This window comes from Falco cherrug, chromosome 3 (genome assembly GCF_023634085.1).
Source record: "Falco cherrug isolate bFalChe1 chromosome 3, bFalChe1.pri, whole genome shotgun sequence".
Lineage (NCBI taxonomy): Eukaryota > Metazoa > Chordata > Aves > Falconiformes > Falconidae > Falco > Falco cherrug.
Genome location: NC_073699.1, coordinates 49,315,342 through 49,334,509, shown reverse-complemented (window position 1 = coordinate 49,334,509; position 19,168 = coordinate 49,315,342). Strand labels below are relative to the sequence as shown.

The 19,168-nt window shown below is 36.2% G+C and overlaps 1 protein-coding gene across 4 annotated transcripts in view; it reads right to left on the bottom strand.

Annotated features, from left to right (window-relative positions):
- Positions 1-19,168, bottom strand: part of RB1CC1 (RB1 inducible coiled-coil 1) — a 76,707-nt gene that overhangs the window by 54,786 nt on the left and 2,753 nt on the right. For 3 of the 4 annotated variants that reach the window (XM_055704414.1, XM_055704417.1, XM_055704416.1), the window contains exons 2-5: positions 10,340-10,452; positions 8,344-8,471; positions 5,761-5,887; positions 5,328-5,498 (exon numbers count right to left, since the gene is read on the bottom strand). In XM_055704414.1, the coding sequence (XP_055560389.1) occupies positions 5,328-5,498; positions 5,761-5,887; positions 8,344-8,414 (369 nt within the window). In that variant the 5' untranslated portion in view covers positions 8,415-8,471; positions 10,340-10,452. Of the gene's footprint in view, positions 1-5,327; positions 5,499-5,760; positions 5,888-8,343; positions 8,472-10,339; positions 10,453-19,168 lie in introns of those variants that run through there. The other variant, XM_055704418.1, reaches the window with a different exon arrangement.

Sequence of the window (19,168 nt, the reverse complement as noted above, 5' to 3'; positions counted from 1 at the left end):
AATACTGAGAAGCAGACACAAACCACCACAGCCAGGGAATCAAACCATGGTAGAAGTTAAGTGATAACTTCTAGTAGCTTGATTCCAAGACACTCAAGTCTTTTTCTCCTGGTAAATTTTCTAGAAGCTTGATCTAACAGTTCTCATTACAAAGGCCAACCAAGACAAACACTAGATCTTTTAGTATACCTTAGGGTAAGCTAAAACCTGCTGCATTTTAACCCCACCCAGCTTGACTACTTTAAAAGAGTAAGAGACTGATCACTAATCCAAATTACAAAGTACTCTGGACTTCCGTGGAGGAGCTAGAAGTGTGTCTGGCTATTAGTCTAAATTTCTCCAAAAAGAATGAGTAGTATTAATTTGGCTACATAATTGTTACAAACACTACAACGTCTTGAAGAACATTAAAATTTTAAAGTAACTTTTCCAGAGGGTCTCAAAACAGCTTCCTAGTAGAAGGGAAAGAACATTTCTCCAAGTAGTAGATACGCAGCTTTCAGGAAGCATGACTCTACTTCTTGGCTTAAGTATTAAGAAGCATTTGGAACTAAACCAAGAATGATCTAGGTAACAGCTACAGCCATGGTTTTAGGCAACCAAGTGAAATGACCACACAGTTTCTCATCCTCATTCCCATTTCTCAAAGAAAAACTGACCAGAATTGACAGTTTGATGACAACAGCAACAGTATCACATGAAATATGAGTAACAAAAAGTCCGTTTCCAATATCCTTCTTCTGGAACAAATAACAAGGGAACTTCAGCTAGATCACAAAAAAATAAATAAAAATAATCCTTTCCCAAAGGCTTAGCTAACAAATTATTTTAAGCAGTAGCGTTAAAAAATCACAAGATTAGACAAGATTCACACAACGTAGTTTACTGCACAATGCGCTGTGCAGAGAACAGCTTGTCTTCTAAACTGGTGTGTATGTAACTTGCAAACACTGTGCACCTCACTGTTCACATACTGTAGCTCAAGGCCAAAACTGCTGAACTGGAAGAAAGGTGGGAAACCAGGCTAGTTGTAAAAAGGCAAGCTGTAATCCTTAGGCACAGATATCTCAAAGGTAAGCTTTTAGTCGAAGGGAAACCAGGATGTCAAGACATAAAACCGAAATAGGCTTAGAAAGTTGCTTTAACTGGGATTTAAAAGCCAGATGGTATATGCAACAAACACTGACCAAAAAATTCTAACAAAAAAAGTTCACAAAGCAAAGATATTGTGCCACATATGACAGAATTTATAGCTAGAGCTTCTGTTTAATTGGTAAAGCAGTAAGTTAACCAACACAGCTGCTTTTAAGCTACCTTATCTTTATACCATGAATTCTACATAATGAGATCTCGGGTAATCAACAGGAACTTAAGAAAATCTGTATAGATGTTGAAATCATGAAAGCAAAACGGAAGAACTGAGGTATCTCAATACGGTAATCACAGTACTGTGGAAAACCAAACAGGAGTAGTAAGCTTCCCAGAGGAATTATTTCTGGTTAGGAAGTATCAAAATCTTAAGGCGGCTACATATAAGTTTAATTAGTTTCAACTGGGGGAAAAAAATAAATGGCTGCTCTTACATCTACTTATAGCCTATACATACATGGGCAAAAGGCTGTAAGAATGCCAGGGCCTCCACTGTGAATGCAAAGATTACTTCCGTTTAATACCTGAATAGTAACTAAGGATATCTGAAAATTATGGCAAAAGACATGCAGAAAGCAAAAAGCAGAATTTGAATCAATAATGGTCAGTTTTAGACAGGCAAAAAATGATGGAGAGGAAATAAAGGCATGTATTAATACTTGTTAAAGGAGAATCTAGAACCACTTGTTATTGTGAAAAAAAAAATTAAAGGCCATATACAAGTGTATACAAAGTATGGAACAGAAAAAGTGAATCAGTAACAGCTGTCCAACTTTTTCCACAGTACGAAATAAAGTTCAAAATAAGGTAAAAAAACACCTTTCATAGCATTCTACAGCATAGTTGCCAAGTAGTATACAGTTCAAGTGACAGATGCTGAAAAATTTTATTAAATTCAACAGCTTTCAGGCAGGCTTAAAATGAGGGAGAAAAGACAGAAATAGAAGTCTTCATACTCTGAAATACTCAATATCTTCCACATGACGAGTTTGCTTATTAGTAAATTAGACAAAGGCCATGAGGTACAAAAGATAACAGAGAGCTCTTAGACAGTAAGTTAGCAGCCATCTTCTCAACAATCTTTACTATTTCATATGCTGTTTACAACTTCATATCAAGTCTGATTTTAAAAATCTGTATATCCTCTGGACAGAACAGATACTAAATAAAATAGAAGCTGGTAGCTATCAAATACTCTCCACTACTTTTACATAGTTATATATCACTGTTTCTTATTGTTGATAACGGGTAAGACTTCATATCATGAGCAGTGATTTCAATTGTAACTTATTGTCCTAATACAAAACATTTTATTATGTATCAGTAGTAAATATTGATTAAATTCAATTAATTACCCTAAGTAATTACAACAGGCACAGACTCTCCATCAAGTACTGCCACTCTGCTTTTCTAGTAGAGCAGGTTACTGTCTCTAAAATTAATAAAACCACAAAGCTTGGATCATTGTAAGGCAGATTTTTCATGCCCGTTTTGCAGAAAGTCTCCCATACAGTACTCTGTGTGGCTTTTGATGCATCAGTTTCACAACTACGGAGGTTCAGAGCCTTTCAAGTTCTCCCCAGATCTTAATCAATTTTCAGAAGGATTAATATCCCATTCCCTCTTCCCCCCAGCCAAGAGGCTTATGGTGAACCTCGAAGAAGATTAATACTCTAACCACATTCCCAGTCCTGTCTCAGTTTCTTCTGAATTACTGCTCAATGTGCTTCAAGCAGGCATAATGAAAATCTGCTTTAGTACAATGCTGCAATATTCCTTTATATACTTTTCACACCTTGGTACATCTGAAGTCACAATAGCCTATTTACTAATCTTCCACTATACGTGATGGTTTTGTCACTCCCCTGAACTCCCACAGAAGAACCCAATGCACTCTCACAGCCTAACGCTGAGCCTATGGCTTTCGAAGATTTAAAATCTTTGATAAAATTAACTGTGGGTGTAAAGGTGTATCAGATTTAAGAATACTACTACCTATTTAATCTTTAAATAAATTGCTAAATTTTTCACAAAACATTCCAATATCATTGTAGGCCCTTTACAAGCAGGGAAGAACTGGAAGTGGGGAACAATAATAATTTTCAAGGTAAACCTGTGGGGTAGAAATAAAATCTCCTTTCTACTTAGATCCATGTTTAAAGGCTTTAAATACTGAATTCCTCCCCCCTTCCCATAATATTAATACATGCTATCAAGTATGAAAAAATTTATTTTCTTCTTGCAAAACAGCTCAAGATCACTCTCTAGATAAATTTTTCAGTCTCTAGCTAAATGTTACAGCTCCAGCTGGCCAATAAAAAGCGTACTCCATGCAGAGACTTTTTAGTCTTTTAAGACTTACTTCTGAAATAAGGGCTTCCCTTACAAAAGCTTGCCACCAGAACGAGCCAGTAAAGCTCTAAATAATTTAGAAGCAGAAATACTGCAATAAACTTGCTTGCTCTGCATATTAATACATCCCTCAGAATCAAGGGGGAAGAGCAGATAGCACTAAAACTTGAAAAGAATTAAGTAGGAGTATTTTTTATAAAACTCCTGGAATATAAAAAAGCTTACTCCAGAGAAATAAAATCTGTCAGCGTATACTAGACTTCACCAGAACAAAACCAAAATTAAGAATCTACAAGACCACAAAATCATGGATAGGATGAAGAAAGAAGATAAAATATCAACCATGAGAAATGTGAGACTGGGTACCACCACCTTTCACTTGCATTACCCTAAGCAAAGCAAAAACCACAGAGACCTTAGTAATTACTATGGCCTGCCTTTCATATCAAATCAATCAATGTTAAGCATTTAACAGATACCAGTCTTGCTGACTTATAACATCCTCTTAACACCTCACAAAAAAATGGTTTTAAAGCAGTTTCAGTTTCAGCTGCTAAAACCAGAACTCACTCTTCAAGGAGCACAAATGAAAACCTCCCACTCCTAGCTGAATTCACATCAATATCCACTCTTCTCTGTATGACAGTCATATGATTTACCGATGCCTAATAACTCAAGGTCCTATTTACTAACTCAGCAGTAACTGTCAACAGGTGATGGAGAGAAGGAAGTCTACTGGACTCTATCATTGCCTTAAATCACAGTATATCAAGGTCAGATTATTCAGGCTAACTTCCCCCTCCTGACAGGTCAGGAGGCCAAGGGGGAAAAGAAAAATGTGTACCATATGCAAGCCTTCGCACTTTTCTCTAAATTCAGCTGTACAGTATAACGAACGAGCCAGTTCAAGTGCTAGATGTTCTTTTGGACTGCATTAAAGTTGTCACTGAAACTAAGAAACTTTATTACCAAGGCAGCACGCTAAAATCATGTATTACTATTCATTTTGTGCTACACCACCACTGCCCCACTCCCACCTGTTGGAAGTTTAAATAAACTTTAGAGACATTAAAAATATTTAATGCATTTAAATACAAAATTTGAAAAGGAAAACGAGGGCAGTATTTCCTAACATGAAAAAAAGCAATCAATCCAGCTACTGAAGGTATTGTGTCACTTGAACACACAGCCATTTCTACTGTATGCACACTTGAAACCTTACTGACCATGTTGCAGGGAACTAGTTTCCCCTACCAAAATAATACAGAAGTAATCAAATTGCAATTCTGGTAATTCTTTCTATGAAAGTAAAAGTCAGCACTCAATAATAGAAGACCTAAATTTTAGGAAAAGCAAGCACAGGTTTTTGTTGCTCCTCACCAGTTGTTTAGACATGCAAGATTAAACTGAATCTTGGCAAGGTGCTCTTAAAAATTATACTGCTGATTTTCTACTTGGGTTAACGTTTCCAAAGTAACTTCGCTGTTTTCAGGCTGAGGTAGACTGAAGACAATGAAAAAAAGGCAGAGCATTAAGGCATGGGTCCAAAGCAACCAGATTGCTTTTGTTTTGCAAATGCTGTAAACATACACATCCATAAAGCTGTATTACAGTATGCTTTTAAAATAAGCTTTGAACATGCTGAAGCAGCAAGCACATTTCAATACCTACCTTGAAATTTTGAGACAAAGGCTCTGAAGAATACATCATTACTAACATGCCATTCTTACTGTCTTTTGAACAAATTGTTTCAAAATTTTTATCAAGATTGCCCTCTGACATACAATTTTTTCTTTGGTGTGCAGGTACAGTAAGAAATTACTTACCACAGCAAGTTGTGTCCGTGACGCTACCGTATGAAACACTGCAGGCATCATGAGAGATTCTTCTACTTTCAATTCCATCTCATTCTCTGCTGAAAACGTTGTTTTGGGGATAGCTGGTGGACGTTCACACAAGATCATTTCTTTGTTGAATAAAAAAATTGGATTGGTATCCTACACTCAAAAAGAAAATGAAATCAAACACTGAATAAAGGCAACACACTGTTCAATCACCAATTATTTTGTCTTGTAGGTAATGTGTCCTAAGAACACATTAAAGCTTACATGCATAAGCTGAACACAAACATCTTTTTCTGAAAGCAAAGAAATCCAGCATACAGTACACTGCAGAAAAATACTTTAAAATCCCTTAGTAAAACATCTTTTTCTTCCCCCTAAACTGACAGTTTAGACAAAGAATGCAGCATGCACTTACTGTTCCTGCACTGTAACTACACACTCTTCTGTCTGGTGCCATACACTCTCCTCCATTGACAACCAGTACTTGGTGCTGAATGGCAATCTTATACTTTGTTTGAATTGCATGTTTCAGATCAGCCACACTGGAAAAAAAAATGGGCAAACATGATGACTAATAGAGATAGCTGACTTGTCTGTGTCAAAGAAGAACTTTTTTTTAAAAGACCTATTATTTTTCATTCTGCATAATGACATATTTCTAAGTTTTGTAAGTGCTGTACTGTGTTGCATTCCGGATATCCAGCTAATAAGCTACCAGCTAAAAGATGACAGCCTCTGCATTACTAGTAAATTATCAGCAATCTTTTTCCAAGAAGATCTGATAATCCAGAATTTCAGCATGCAAAGTCACACCAAGCATTTAGGATAGTAACTGTAAAGTCATATTATGTTCTTTGAATATGTAGTTCATGAACTGCTAACTTACTGAAACCCTAGAAGGCAGCAAGAGTATTAACACTTCATTATGCATAATGTAAGCAATTTCACCTAATCAACTTTGATTTACTATACATCAAGTACAGTATGGCATTTAACAGAGAATTAAACAATCTATATATACGCAACATTCATATAAACATTACAGACACTTTTAATGAAGAAACAGTAGGTCAATAAAACATCCCTGTTTTAGTTCACCACCCTTGTACCTTTAATTCTGAGCGATGATATCTTCACTTTACTACTTACTTTACACAGTTCTAGACTGTCTTGAAGACACAGGCAAACACCAAACTGAACAAGAATTTACTAATATGATATAGTAACTGACCCAAACTATAAAGCACTGGGGTAGTACCTGTGCAAAGGTATCAAAAAGCTTCAGAGTATCAAGTGAATAACCAATATAAGCAACAATGGTTTTAATATAACTGGCAGGAAGTATAATGATATTACTGGCTATATGGTACTTGAAAAATAAAGATCAGTTATCTAAAACAACCACGATTCAATACCACATTGTGAATTCACTACACAGGAAACTATGCTACAGTAAGCATTCACCTACCACCTCCATGGTCTTTGGGAAGGTAGATCGGCCTGTCTGCATACACAGAAACAGGCAAAGAACCCAAGAAAGTTAAGTCTTGCTAGAAAGAGCAAGTCTATATATATACAGATATACAGAACAAGAAGTTAAACTGTTCAACTGAAGTCTTGGATTTTGTGTGGGTCAGACATTGGAAAGTTTGTCCCTCAAAGAACTATTCGCAACTGAGCAAAGTGTCAGCCCATACCTGACTATTAGGTACCTGGTCTGGCAATTCAGATGCCATACCTCACTCACCATTATTTAGGAACAGAATGTCTCAATGTACCACAAAGCATAGAGGGGTGCTAACACATCTGCTAAGGACCCAACCGATCCAGAATGGCCGAGATGAAATGCTTCATGCTCAACAATACCCTGAGTGTCAGTAGGTGTTGCAGAAGAGCAGACAAAAATAAACGGTGCAGGCAGTCTTAGGGGCCTTCCACACCAAACAAGTTTCAAAATCCAAACTCACTTGTTGAGTCATGAAAATTGCAAACAGGAATTCAGGAGAAAGGAAACAATGGATGTGAGCACAAAATCCATGGTAAAACTCTTTCAAGCACAGTTACTTGCAACTCATTCATCACTGACAGAATATGAAGACAGCAGGTAAGCTTGGCTCTTGCTAGCTCCAATGTGCACGGGCTATCAGACTGCACACAATTCATTTATTAGATCAGTCCCACGTGAGAACAAGGAAAAAAAGATACAATACATCCAGTATTTCTTAGACCTCTCTAAAAGCTTCTTTATATTTGCAAGATGCTTTTAATGTGCAGTGAAATTAATACACATAGGAAAGCTGCTGGGGCTTAACTGTGGTTCTGTAACACTGCTCATGCTTAAAGCAGCTGGACATTCAGAAATTCATGTTTTGCACATGAAATGCTCTAAAACATTTTGGAGCCTTACAACAGAGGACAGAACCAACTTTTACCCATCCTGGATATGAGACAAAAACCTGCATGCCAGTTCTTTAGCATCCAGTCTAAAAATATTACAGAGCACACACTTTCTTCGGGATGTATATATACTGACAGGAAAAAGAGCAATTTGCAGAATTTCTTCTACAATGCTAGTCAGTAAAAAAAATAAACATTTTACAGAGGAATCCTAAATAAAAATGCCATCCAATAAAAGGTCACAGAAAATCAGAAGTTGTTCTGACAGTTTTTCCAAAAAGGAAACATAACACCAGAATCAGTTAAGAGTAGGTCATCCTCTGTCACTGCCCCAGAAAGTAAATAACCTCTCCACTCTTTCATGGGACCTCAGACACACACAATCACTTGCAAGGCATTGCAAATGCTAATAAATAAATCTAAAAAGCAGAACACAAATCCCAAATTCACTCAAATACATGAAAACCTAGAAGATAACTACATGGACATACTAAAAAACAACTGACTATAATCTCTCCAGAACTCAGCATACAAAAAGTATATATAGTCTTTAATGTAAAAAAAAACCAAACACAAATAGGCAATTAATTTACTTTCTTACTTTTGTACAGCAAGTTCCGTATCAAAGGTAAGGGTAGTTCCAGTGTTGACCAAAAATACATACAGCTTCATGATGATTTCTTTAGGTCTCTGAAGTTTGTAAGTTCCACTGCTAAAATCATTTAGAAACTGAAAAAAAGATTCCAAGTGTTAGTTTCACATATCAGTTATGAAAAGCATGTACATGCTTTTGAAAAAATGTTTTTAGATATGTAGTAGGTGAATGGATCGGCTCTTTATCCATTACTAAACATAAAGATGCTCCTCTGACCAGGAACATGGGCAAAGTAAGCCTCTGCACATACAAATGGTTAAAAGAACCAGAGGTCACCATCTCAGATCATTTACCTGGCTTTTCTCACTTATGAAATGCCTTTTAAAGCCTCAGAGAGTTATTTCCAGACATCTTTTCTAGATTTTGCAAACAGCAGCATGATCTATGCTTCAATTTCTCAACTTAAAGCTACAAAGTCTATCTGCTCACTACTATCCCTATCCATAGATTTTTAACTGAGACATACAGAAGCATTAGCAAAAACCAAAAAGTATCAAAGATATGTAGTTTTCTTTTTGTATCTCTTCATAATTAAGTAATAGTTTTAAAAAAAGTATTTTCCTCTTCCAGCACTAGCTAGATCTGTGGCTCCTGTCTTTGTTGCTAGTAGCAAATATGGAGCAATTGAGAAAGAAAGCGAGGTCCCACACATTGGAAGCATTTTCAGTCCTGTACCCTACAAGCATCCGGATGACCGTCTATAAACACGTTTTCTCCATTGCACATAACACGAAAAAGTAATGAACTGCTTTGTAAATCATTTGAGATTTAATCTGAGATTTTATCACTGAAACACTCCACACTTCTGAGCCTTTTTTTCTTCTCCATAGTAGCTCAGAAGTTTATGAATAATTTCCTCCACACTAACAGGGTTGCTGCAGGAGTAAAACTAGCACTACAGTCAGTAATGACCTGAATTTTTTATTTTTTTAATGTGGAAGGAGTTATGAAAAGTTAGGCTGCAAAAGTTTTACCCACTAAGCAATGTTCTTCTATCATTATAAAAATTACTTTTCGGATTAAATTACTTCACAGGAAACTTAATTTCCACCTTCCCTGAAACATGAACAGGACACATACACAAGGTCTACACAGCTAACTATTACCCTAAAATGAGTCTGAATTTGCATTTATCTTTTTGCCTACACAGAGGAAAAACTGATAAACTATACAGAAAAATAACAAACATATTAAAATGGAGAGGGGGAGAAGTTTTACCAGAGTAATAATTCCAGAAAGTCAAAAGAGCTTTCTAATTTTCAAGCATTAATAACAGTGCATAAACTAGTCAAAACATGCATTTTTACAAGGCTTCAGAAACAGAACCATATCAAATAAAAAAGCCCCAGCTAAAGATCCAATCTGAATTGAGATTTGTTGTCTTTACACTTAATTCTTCAGTGGCACCAGTTCTAACTTACATCAGAAAATACTCCACAAAGTTATTAGATAAAGAAGAACTGCTGAACATCAAGAACAAGCTAGCAATAATTTATTACTAAATTATTTGGCCTAAGTTACAGAATTACATCAGCCTCATGCACACAGAAAAACTCCTTTTTATATAGGGTATATTTGTGACTGTGTCCCACGTACAATTGGAAACAAGTGTTAAATAACACAATGCTTAAAGCAAGCACCATGGAGCATCCACCAAAAAAAGCTCTTTTCCATTTAAGCAAAGTAAAGGGTTGTATGGTATCTAGTTTTCATAGCAACATTATTTTCCAAGCTGAAGTGATATTTACAAGAGAATCTGTCTGGAAACCTCACATACATAAAGTGAAATTTTAATTAAACATTTACCTCTCCATACCTTAACACTAAAGCTAACTATTTAAAACACAGAAAAAAATATTATCAAGAACAAAAATATTTATGACAGTATCTGCCACGCATAAATCAGCAGTCTCAAGATTTTTAACTTCAAGCAAAGAATTACCTCCAGGCACTATACAAAGCTATCACCTTCTTCAGGAGGAGAATAAATGCACACATTTGCTCTGCTTGATTTTTGGCCACACAGTAGCATGGCTGTTCAAAGCCAGAGATGATCTGCAAAGAAAAGATACAGAATGCAATTACAGGTGTTATTAACATGTCAGGATTTTATGGTCATCATCACATCTAATCCAGAAATCAGCGTATGTCAATGCCAGAAAGAATAATGAAGTGGTAACACTTTTTTGTTAGTTAATAATGCTATCCAGTTGCAAGCCCACTCAAAACTGCTACATATCTGAATATTTTTGCCCATAAATTTAGTTAAAAATAACCATTAAAAATATTCTTCAGTATTTACAAAGAGGCAAATTTAGTTCACTAAAAAGAATTGCTTGTACTTCCATTAACTGAACGTATTTTTCAGAACTGGCACAAAATGTGATCTGATACTAAGAGCAACAGAGGAAGTCATAAAAAAAGCAATTTATCTAAGAAAATTCAGTGTAAAAAGGCACACATACTACTGCTGTTGAATGAACAGTCTTATCCTGCAGCTGTATCTAACAGATCCCTCCAGGAATCAGCATCACCTTCCTTACCTGAAACAAGGTAACCTTGTTTGCTAAGCTATTCACCTATTTTCAAAACATTTGTTAGATTTTTTTTGTTTGTTTTAATAAACTGAAGATGTTACCACTCCCAGCTGCTTGTCACTGGCATCCTTTGTCAGGGGCTTTCTCTCCCAGAACTGCTGTTTAAACTATAATGGAAACTACAACAATCAAAATGAGCCAGATCAGCAAAGGTGGTCTTTTTAGGCTACCCTAGTTTATTTTAACTGTTATTAGTTAAGTAACAGTGCCAAAATAGAAGGAGCACTTGGCAAGGAAAGCAGTAATGAGCAGCTGGGCTCAGGGCAGTCAGGCAAGCGCACAATCAAACTCTGAACTGCAAACATTATTTCTATCATGTTAATACCCTAGCAAGCTTTCTGAGAAGATGATCAGGTACTATAAAGGGTGATAATCCACTACTAAAAATAGGTTTGCTGAAGCCTGAAAACCATTAGAACATGTAAATCATTTTATACAACTCATGTTACTAATGGTAAATAAAAAACCTTTATCTTAAATTTGAAAGACTTATGAAAAAGGAAAAAAATTACCCAGCCATCCCATGTATTTTACATTCATGGAACAGATAGCACTTTGTTAGGCTGTTATTTCAGCATTATCTTCCTCCTTCCTGTCCACTTCTCCTTTTATCCTATGCAAAATGCACACACATCACCTTGTCAGAAGCAAAGGTACAGCAAAAGGGAAAAAAGCAATATGATTAAGTACCACCATTGGAAAACCAATAACTCAAGTGTCCTCCTTCTGTTTATCTATCAATAGTGAGTAGCTGTACTTGAACAAAATCAATTTCTGAACACTTGCTTCTGATCAAAGTAATGCACATTAACACAAATAACAAAAAACTACTGAAACACTTTGCCACAAAGTAGAATCACAACACTATAATCTATCCTTCTAATTCCTTTGCAACCATTAAGTAATCAAAGAACAATTGTCATTTCTTCCACACAGCATTTCAACAAACAGTCCTGGGGTGACAAAACTACACTTAACACAGGCAGGACAAATTTATATTAAGTAACTCATTACAGAAAAAGGGGTGGGGGGATGGGGAAGTAGAATTCACCCACTCCAAAGGTTGCCAAAAATTTCAGTGAGGACTTCCACAAACCAAAGAATCATGTGAAGGAAAGTTTCAGAGAATATGTGCCTTTAACACCAAGCTTTCCTGCAGATTCACCGGTGCCCAATAATGGCAGGTTGCACCCCCTCATCAGCAGGAACTATGTTAAGTGGCTCTCTCCAGCTGCCTGTTTTCACAGCAGTGGACAAAACCAAATTTTGAGAGCTCTCCCTAGTCTTGCATCTCTGGAGAACATCTGGCTGTGTCTGGCAAAGTCCAAGATTAGTTAAATGGGGAGATGTATGAAAACCAGTCACAGTTGTCTATGTCTCTTTTCTTTGAAAGGTCAGGTTACAGCAGACTGTTGCAAGCAAGGTCAGCTACGTATCACAAACTAGCCTTTAAGTTTGTTCCCAATATTCAAGAATATTATGATTCAGCAGTAACACAAATTTTTAACATAAGCGTTGAGTGAAAGTCAGGCATCATCAAGCTTCAAAAAAAAAATATATCCATAAACACACACACTTTACTCCTCTGTTTGTATTGCCTCAAAAGGCCATTAAGAGAATTGTGGACTTTAGCATTATACTGTTAAAAGTTTCAAGCTTTTTAGCATTACACTGCTGAAACTATTTTAATAGAGGTTGGACAATTACTAAATTTGACAGCTACTGAAGACAGAGCTGCTAACTACATAATCAGACAAACTGTAATAAAATGACTAATCCACCCAGATTATTTGTTTGAACTGTGACTTGCAGCATTAGATCCTGCTATCATGTAAACTAGATCATTCAAATTATGGCATGGAAGCTTGTACAATCAATAGCCATGAATTATCACTAACACCATTACAAAAAATAGCTGAAAAGTTTGAAAAGGAAATTTCTGTAGCAGCTGTCAGAGCGGACAGAAGATAGCAGGCATGTAAGAGAGGACAAAAACAAAAGAACAGCACAAAGAAGAAAAAACTTTCAGAATTAATTCAGAAGATATGTATTTTGTTACATTAGCTAAAAAAACACCAGAATCAACCATGAATATGTTATGCTGGTTATAACATTTATTTCACTGCTATGCATTGTGTTTACATTGAGATGCAATTACTCCATCTGCTTTACTTCATGGAAATATTGCAAGGTTTTCCTATCCAATATATTCAAAACTGAGTACTTCTGAAGTCTGTTGATCAATACTTTCAGTGCATGTTGTTTAGAAGGTTTGAAATTTTGTGTACTTCAGAACATGCTCTTTGTTACATCTGTAAACGAAACTGTCTATTTACAAACCTTTCCTTTTTGTAATTGCAGTACAGAAGTCATGGGCTTTACAGCACTCAACAAATAATCCAAATAATATTAATCATCTATTTCTGCCCTGAAGTGCAGAATCCCTGCTCCATTATTCAATTCGGTTACATTGTTTCACAGTACAATTCTTTCAAATGTCAAAAACTCAAAACAATGAAGTATGGCCTTCCAGGTAGAACAAAGAAATCAACATTCATGCTGTTTGGGTTTAAAGGGGCATTATCAACTTCACTTTGAAGTCATTTAAGTTCCTTCTACAATATCCCAATATTTATGTTCATGCACATGTTTTTGACATCTCATATCCCATACCTCCTTTATAAACCCAATTACAAGCTAAACTTAAGCAAATTAAGTTATTAATACATTTTTCTTTAACTCCTTGGAATTTAAACTACACTATGCCGAAGTCATGGCTTTCCTTCAAATTTCCTTTAAACTTCCATCTTCTACATCAGCAGCATAAGGTATCTTGCTTTTTGTGCCTGGGGCTGCTTTACATCTGCACTGTAAGGGCCATACTTATCAAAGCTTCAACTCTAGAGTCACAAAGGACCAAAAGGCCCAAACTCTTTTCCCCCCCATATGTCTCCTGGTTGGAAAGGGCTCAACTCCAAAAGCAGACAGACAGAACTTGCTTAACAACCTAAGCAAGGCAAGACTCTCACTCTTCACTCAGAAGCCCTGCAATTCCACATTGCTAATTATTAGACATCCACATAGCTCTGTATGGACATTATCTGTATGCTGCTAATAGAGGAAGTTTGTCTTCTCTTCCTACAGACCAGCTGAGGTTATATTGCAAGTAACAGCGCCTCCAATATGAGTCATAAATAATACCCCTGACTACAAGGGTCAGGTGCCTTACAGGACACCGCTGCAGAATTCCTGCCTGTCAAAAGGGCAATTCATCTGCGGCAAAGGCTGACAAGTCTGTCATGTGCTTGAAAGACTCAAGTGCTATTCCTCATTCACTGAATATCTTACCTGGAGAACATTTTTCCCTCAAGGAGAATATACTTTTATTACCTCTGGAAACGGGGAGCCAGATCTGGGACGCATTAACATCTTATTAAGCTGTGCTTCTGTTTCCATACAGCAAATCTTAAGGTTCGTATTCAAAATCCTGCAATTCCTGTGATTTCACCCTCCTCTCTTCTCAGAGCAGGATTCCCTGTTTCACTTCCAACTTAAGCAACTCTACAACAGCCAAAGGTACAAGACTAGCGCAGAATGTTCCTTCCAATTTGTTTTTCTTCTACAAACCTGTCTTCTACCTATATTTCCTTTGCTTTTTTAGATACCCTTCTCAAAAAATGTTCTCTTGATCCAATTTGCATACCTCACCTCATAACCGAAGGATTTTATACCACATAAATCCTAGTATCAAAGGAAAACTTTAAAGAGCTTGAAGCTGAATTTAAGGAAACTAACACCTTCATGTTAGTTGTAAAATTATCTCTAAAAGCAGACTTCAAGGAGCTTTCTTCAATACTGCATCTAATCAGAAATACCACCACCACAACAGACAGAATGACCTCGTTATGAGGGCACACATTCTTAACTAATGCTTTTAGCAACAGAAATGGCTTCATTTCTAAAACACAGCACAAGTGTATACCCTTAACTGGACAACTGAGTGTTGAAAGGAAACATGTTTTAAAAGCCTCTTAAGTTTAAGAAGTAAATCTTAAAAAAAAAAAACAAAACCTAAACTATGTGATAGTAGGGCTGCTCCTGACTCAGTTTCAGAGAATTTCAACCCCCACTCTTCCAAAATAAATTTATCCAGATGACCACATCTAACCACCAAGATACATGTTACTCCAGGTGAAGATCCTATCTCCCATTAGCACCTTATATCAAAGCCTATAAACCTTGTGTTCAAGCCGCACTAGTCTTAAAGAAAGGCTGTCAATCCCTGACATCTGTAAGGTGCCATCTGGAGCTCTATTTATACTGTGTTGAGATGTGCATCAGGCACAGAGGCAGTTACTTAATTACAGCATCTCCAAAAGTCACTGTGTTGTTAACAGCTCTTCGACTCAGTAAAGCAAGTCTTTTGCACTCAACCCAAGAACCAAGCTGCAATTCTGCACAGCAACCAGGAAATGCGCCTAAGTCCCTAGTTCCCAATTCACTAAAGAGAAATGCCAAAACTCAGTAATTCAGTATACAGTAATTCACAGCATATGAGGCTTTTGTTTTTCCCCTCTTTTAGATGAATCATTTTACACAATATCAACTTAATACTTAAGATTTACAGATCATCCCCACATTCAGAGTTGCTCCTCATTCAGCAAAGTAGGTGCAGCCATACCTTCACAGATCCTCAACATTATCAACAGTGGAACAGCAGGAGATCAAAATCAACTGCACCTGGGCAGGTAAGAAAACATCGTGCATTAAAGAGTAGCTTTTAAATTGGCATGGCCCAAAACAATGCAGCTTCTTACAAGTTCAGACAACTTATATTGTGGGTTCTAGGAAAGCGATAGTTTCAGACATGTTTATGAGGCAACAAGCCCATTATTAGGCATTGGATCATGATTCTATATGTACATAATTATAAAACTTCAGATCTGAGTGTTAGCATCTATTTACATTGCAGTTTTCACTCATTTGAGGAGCTGCCAAAACACAATCCAAATAATGGGTCAGACAAGGTTTTTTTTGTTACTGTTGGAGGAGGAAAAGTAAAAAATTTTACATTTTCCAAAACCCCACATCTCTTACCTGACAAGAAGTTCACTTTCTGTGCCTCAGTCAACAAGTACAAGTCAGAAAAAAAATCAAGCGTTTCTGACTTTCCTATTGCTAGGGAACAGCCCACAGCCTGCTAAAGTACCCTTTTTCTTTCTTTTTTTCTTTTTAATTGATGGAAACAGTCTTTCCACAGCTGTCTGACTTGTTTTTTGACAAAGTTAAGCAAAGGTTTTGTCAGCCTTTTTTTTTTTTTTAATGTATAGTTTTGACATTTCAAAAGCATTTGTAGACACAAGTCTCTCCCCAATTACAGTGATTAATACATTCACTTTGCAAAGAATCATGCTTTTGGGTACATGGAGCTTCAGGTGGTTTTATTCAAGTTCCCAACTGACTCCATACTGGTGGGAAGGTTCTCCCTGTAGACATAGTCTTTAAAAATAATTAGCATGCAAAATCTCACAGTGTTTGCAAACAATTCTACATGAAATAGCCAACAAAAATCCCTTTATTTCTTACACCAAACTCAGACAAGTCAGCACCAATGCATATTTCACTAACACTCTCCAGTTAACCAAGACCATAATCATATAAACAGTGGTTATACTAAGAGCACCAGACTTAAGAATTCCTTCCCTCAGCCACTTCTGCTCCTGTCCCTACAGCAGCTTTCAGTGGTACAACTTCACAAACTACTATGGACTAAACTGGATCACTTTGCTCTAACAAGCTAGAAACAGCATACTTGCCCAGGTTACCGCTAGCTCAAATTAGTTCCATGATCCAATTCACTACACAGCTCCACAAACTGTTACACTACAACTAAGGCTGGAAAGAAGCTGATGAATACAGCACCGTTAGCCAAGAAGACAAGTCAGAATTCAGAATTTCCAGAAGGCATCATTCACATTCCTAACTGCCCATGCTATCATCAGTTATTAAGATAACTTCTGATAAATCGTAACCTATTAAAAAAATGCCAGTATCCTCTTAAAAAGCAGGCTAAGATAACCCCAAAATGGGCAATCGCTACAGATGCAACTGAGGACAGTTTATCAAAATGTAGTCTATGAGGCTACTCCTCCTGCCCTCCCCTCTCCACACACACCATCATAATACTACAAGGGTTTTTTTTCTTTTATGTGGATAGTACAAGGTAACTTGGCCAGACCTACTTTAAAGGATGAAAGCACAGAAAATAAGTCTGATAAAATGGCATTTCTTTCACAGGAATGAAAACACTACAGGTAGAAAATAAAGTAAAAGATTGACAATAATGGAATGTAAGACAAGTAAAGACCCTTGTGATTTATTTTGCCATTGTGATCCAATTGCCTACATAAAAGCCACAGGTTCTTCCTTAACCAATTTCTATTCATAAGCAGTCATATTTTAGAACAACATTAAACTTTTCTAGTAATAAAAATATCCACCACCATCTTGGTCAGCTGTTCAAATGATTAGCAACTTACAAACATCCATATGAATAAGAAAATTTTGAAACATGTTTGTAAGTTTAGCATTTGAACTTGCATGATCTAAATATGGAACTCCTCTAATTTTGCATTTTTAAGTTCCTTATAATTCACATCACACCCATGAACCCCCTCCTATTAATCAACTATTTTTTCCAGTGGTATCTGAAACAGACAAGTAAAGACTGTAACATTCAAAAATCATATCTACATTTCTGGCAACAGAGCTTATACTCTATTTGCATGTTACATAGTTACAAATCACCTTCAGATCTCATTGACATCAATCTGAACAAAGATAACAGCAACGTACTGAGCAATTAGAAAAGCTGCAGGATGGATTTAAAGAATATTAAATTTTACCTTATCTCAAGAAGATGTTTAGTAGTTTTCAACTGCCCTTCTTCATCTTTCTGGGATAAGTCTTTGGTAGTTTAAAACAGCTAACAATACATTAATAAATCCCTTTATGGGATATTACCAACTTGAGAACTATAATACCTGACAAAAAAACCCAAAAACACCACAACCACAACTGTCGAGATACTTCAACTGTACTCCTACCTTACTGTACTCTGGCTGTGCTGTTTGCAGCCATAACATGCATGTGAAATCATTATTATATTACATTTGTTCCTTGAAATTTATAGGGATTTTATCTCTTGAGTCTTTCACATAAATAAAGTTTACACATTACACCCCCTCTTTTCATTCAGACAGAAATGAGAATTTGGAGCCGTATTTTCTTTTTTTGTTTAAAAAACAATTCATTGGGTTTGAATCAACTGTCTTTCAATCAGTGGACAACACAAATATTTGTAAAGATTTTTTTTTAATTATAATAGCCAATTCGGTCATCTTGAGTTTACTAGCAGGAAACCTGCAATATCACATAAGCATAATATATTAGAAGAGAGCTGCTAGTCCAGTTACACAATATATTCTTATATAAGAACCTCCACTTCATCTGAATTTAATAAAAATACACACTCTGGAGGATGGAAGGAAAACTGTATAAATAATACAAGCACCATTTTGTCAGTGTGAACTGTTTATCCTAGGCACAACTACACTAAATAAGGGTCAAATATCCACAGTTTTGACATATCACCACAGCTACTTGGCCATCAACCAACCCCCCCAAAAAAAACTGAGATAAACCACTGACATTTAGAGTCCCTGCAATATCAGGAACACATCGCCATTCAAATAAAGAGCAAAAATTGCTGCAGCCATATCTACAATGTATGTAATACACAAAAAGCATATTTTACAAGACTGTAGCATGAACATATTCAATCATACAATGAAGTGGCAGATAAGTCAGTTACAAAAGAACAAACACCAAATCAAAATAAAATTTGGGAATTTAGGAGCAGCTACCTCAAATGTTCAGAAATCACATCTCAGCAAAGTGCCATTCTTAATTTATGTTTTAGCTCTGCTAAGAGTGGTCTGATTTAATATAAATAAACCTTTTAATTAGTTCTTCAATGATGCTTTCATCTCTAAAATATACATTGTTTTCAATCTGTTCAAACTGAAAACAGTATACCGGTTTTTCAAACACATCTTCAAGAATAATAATGAAGATCGGTGTATTGTGTTTCTATCACACAGCTACTAGTTTCA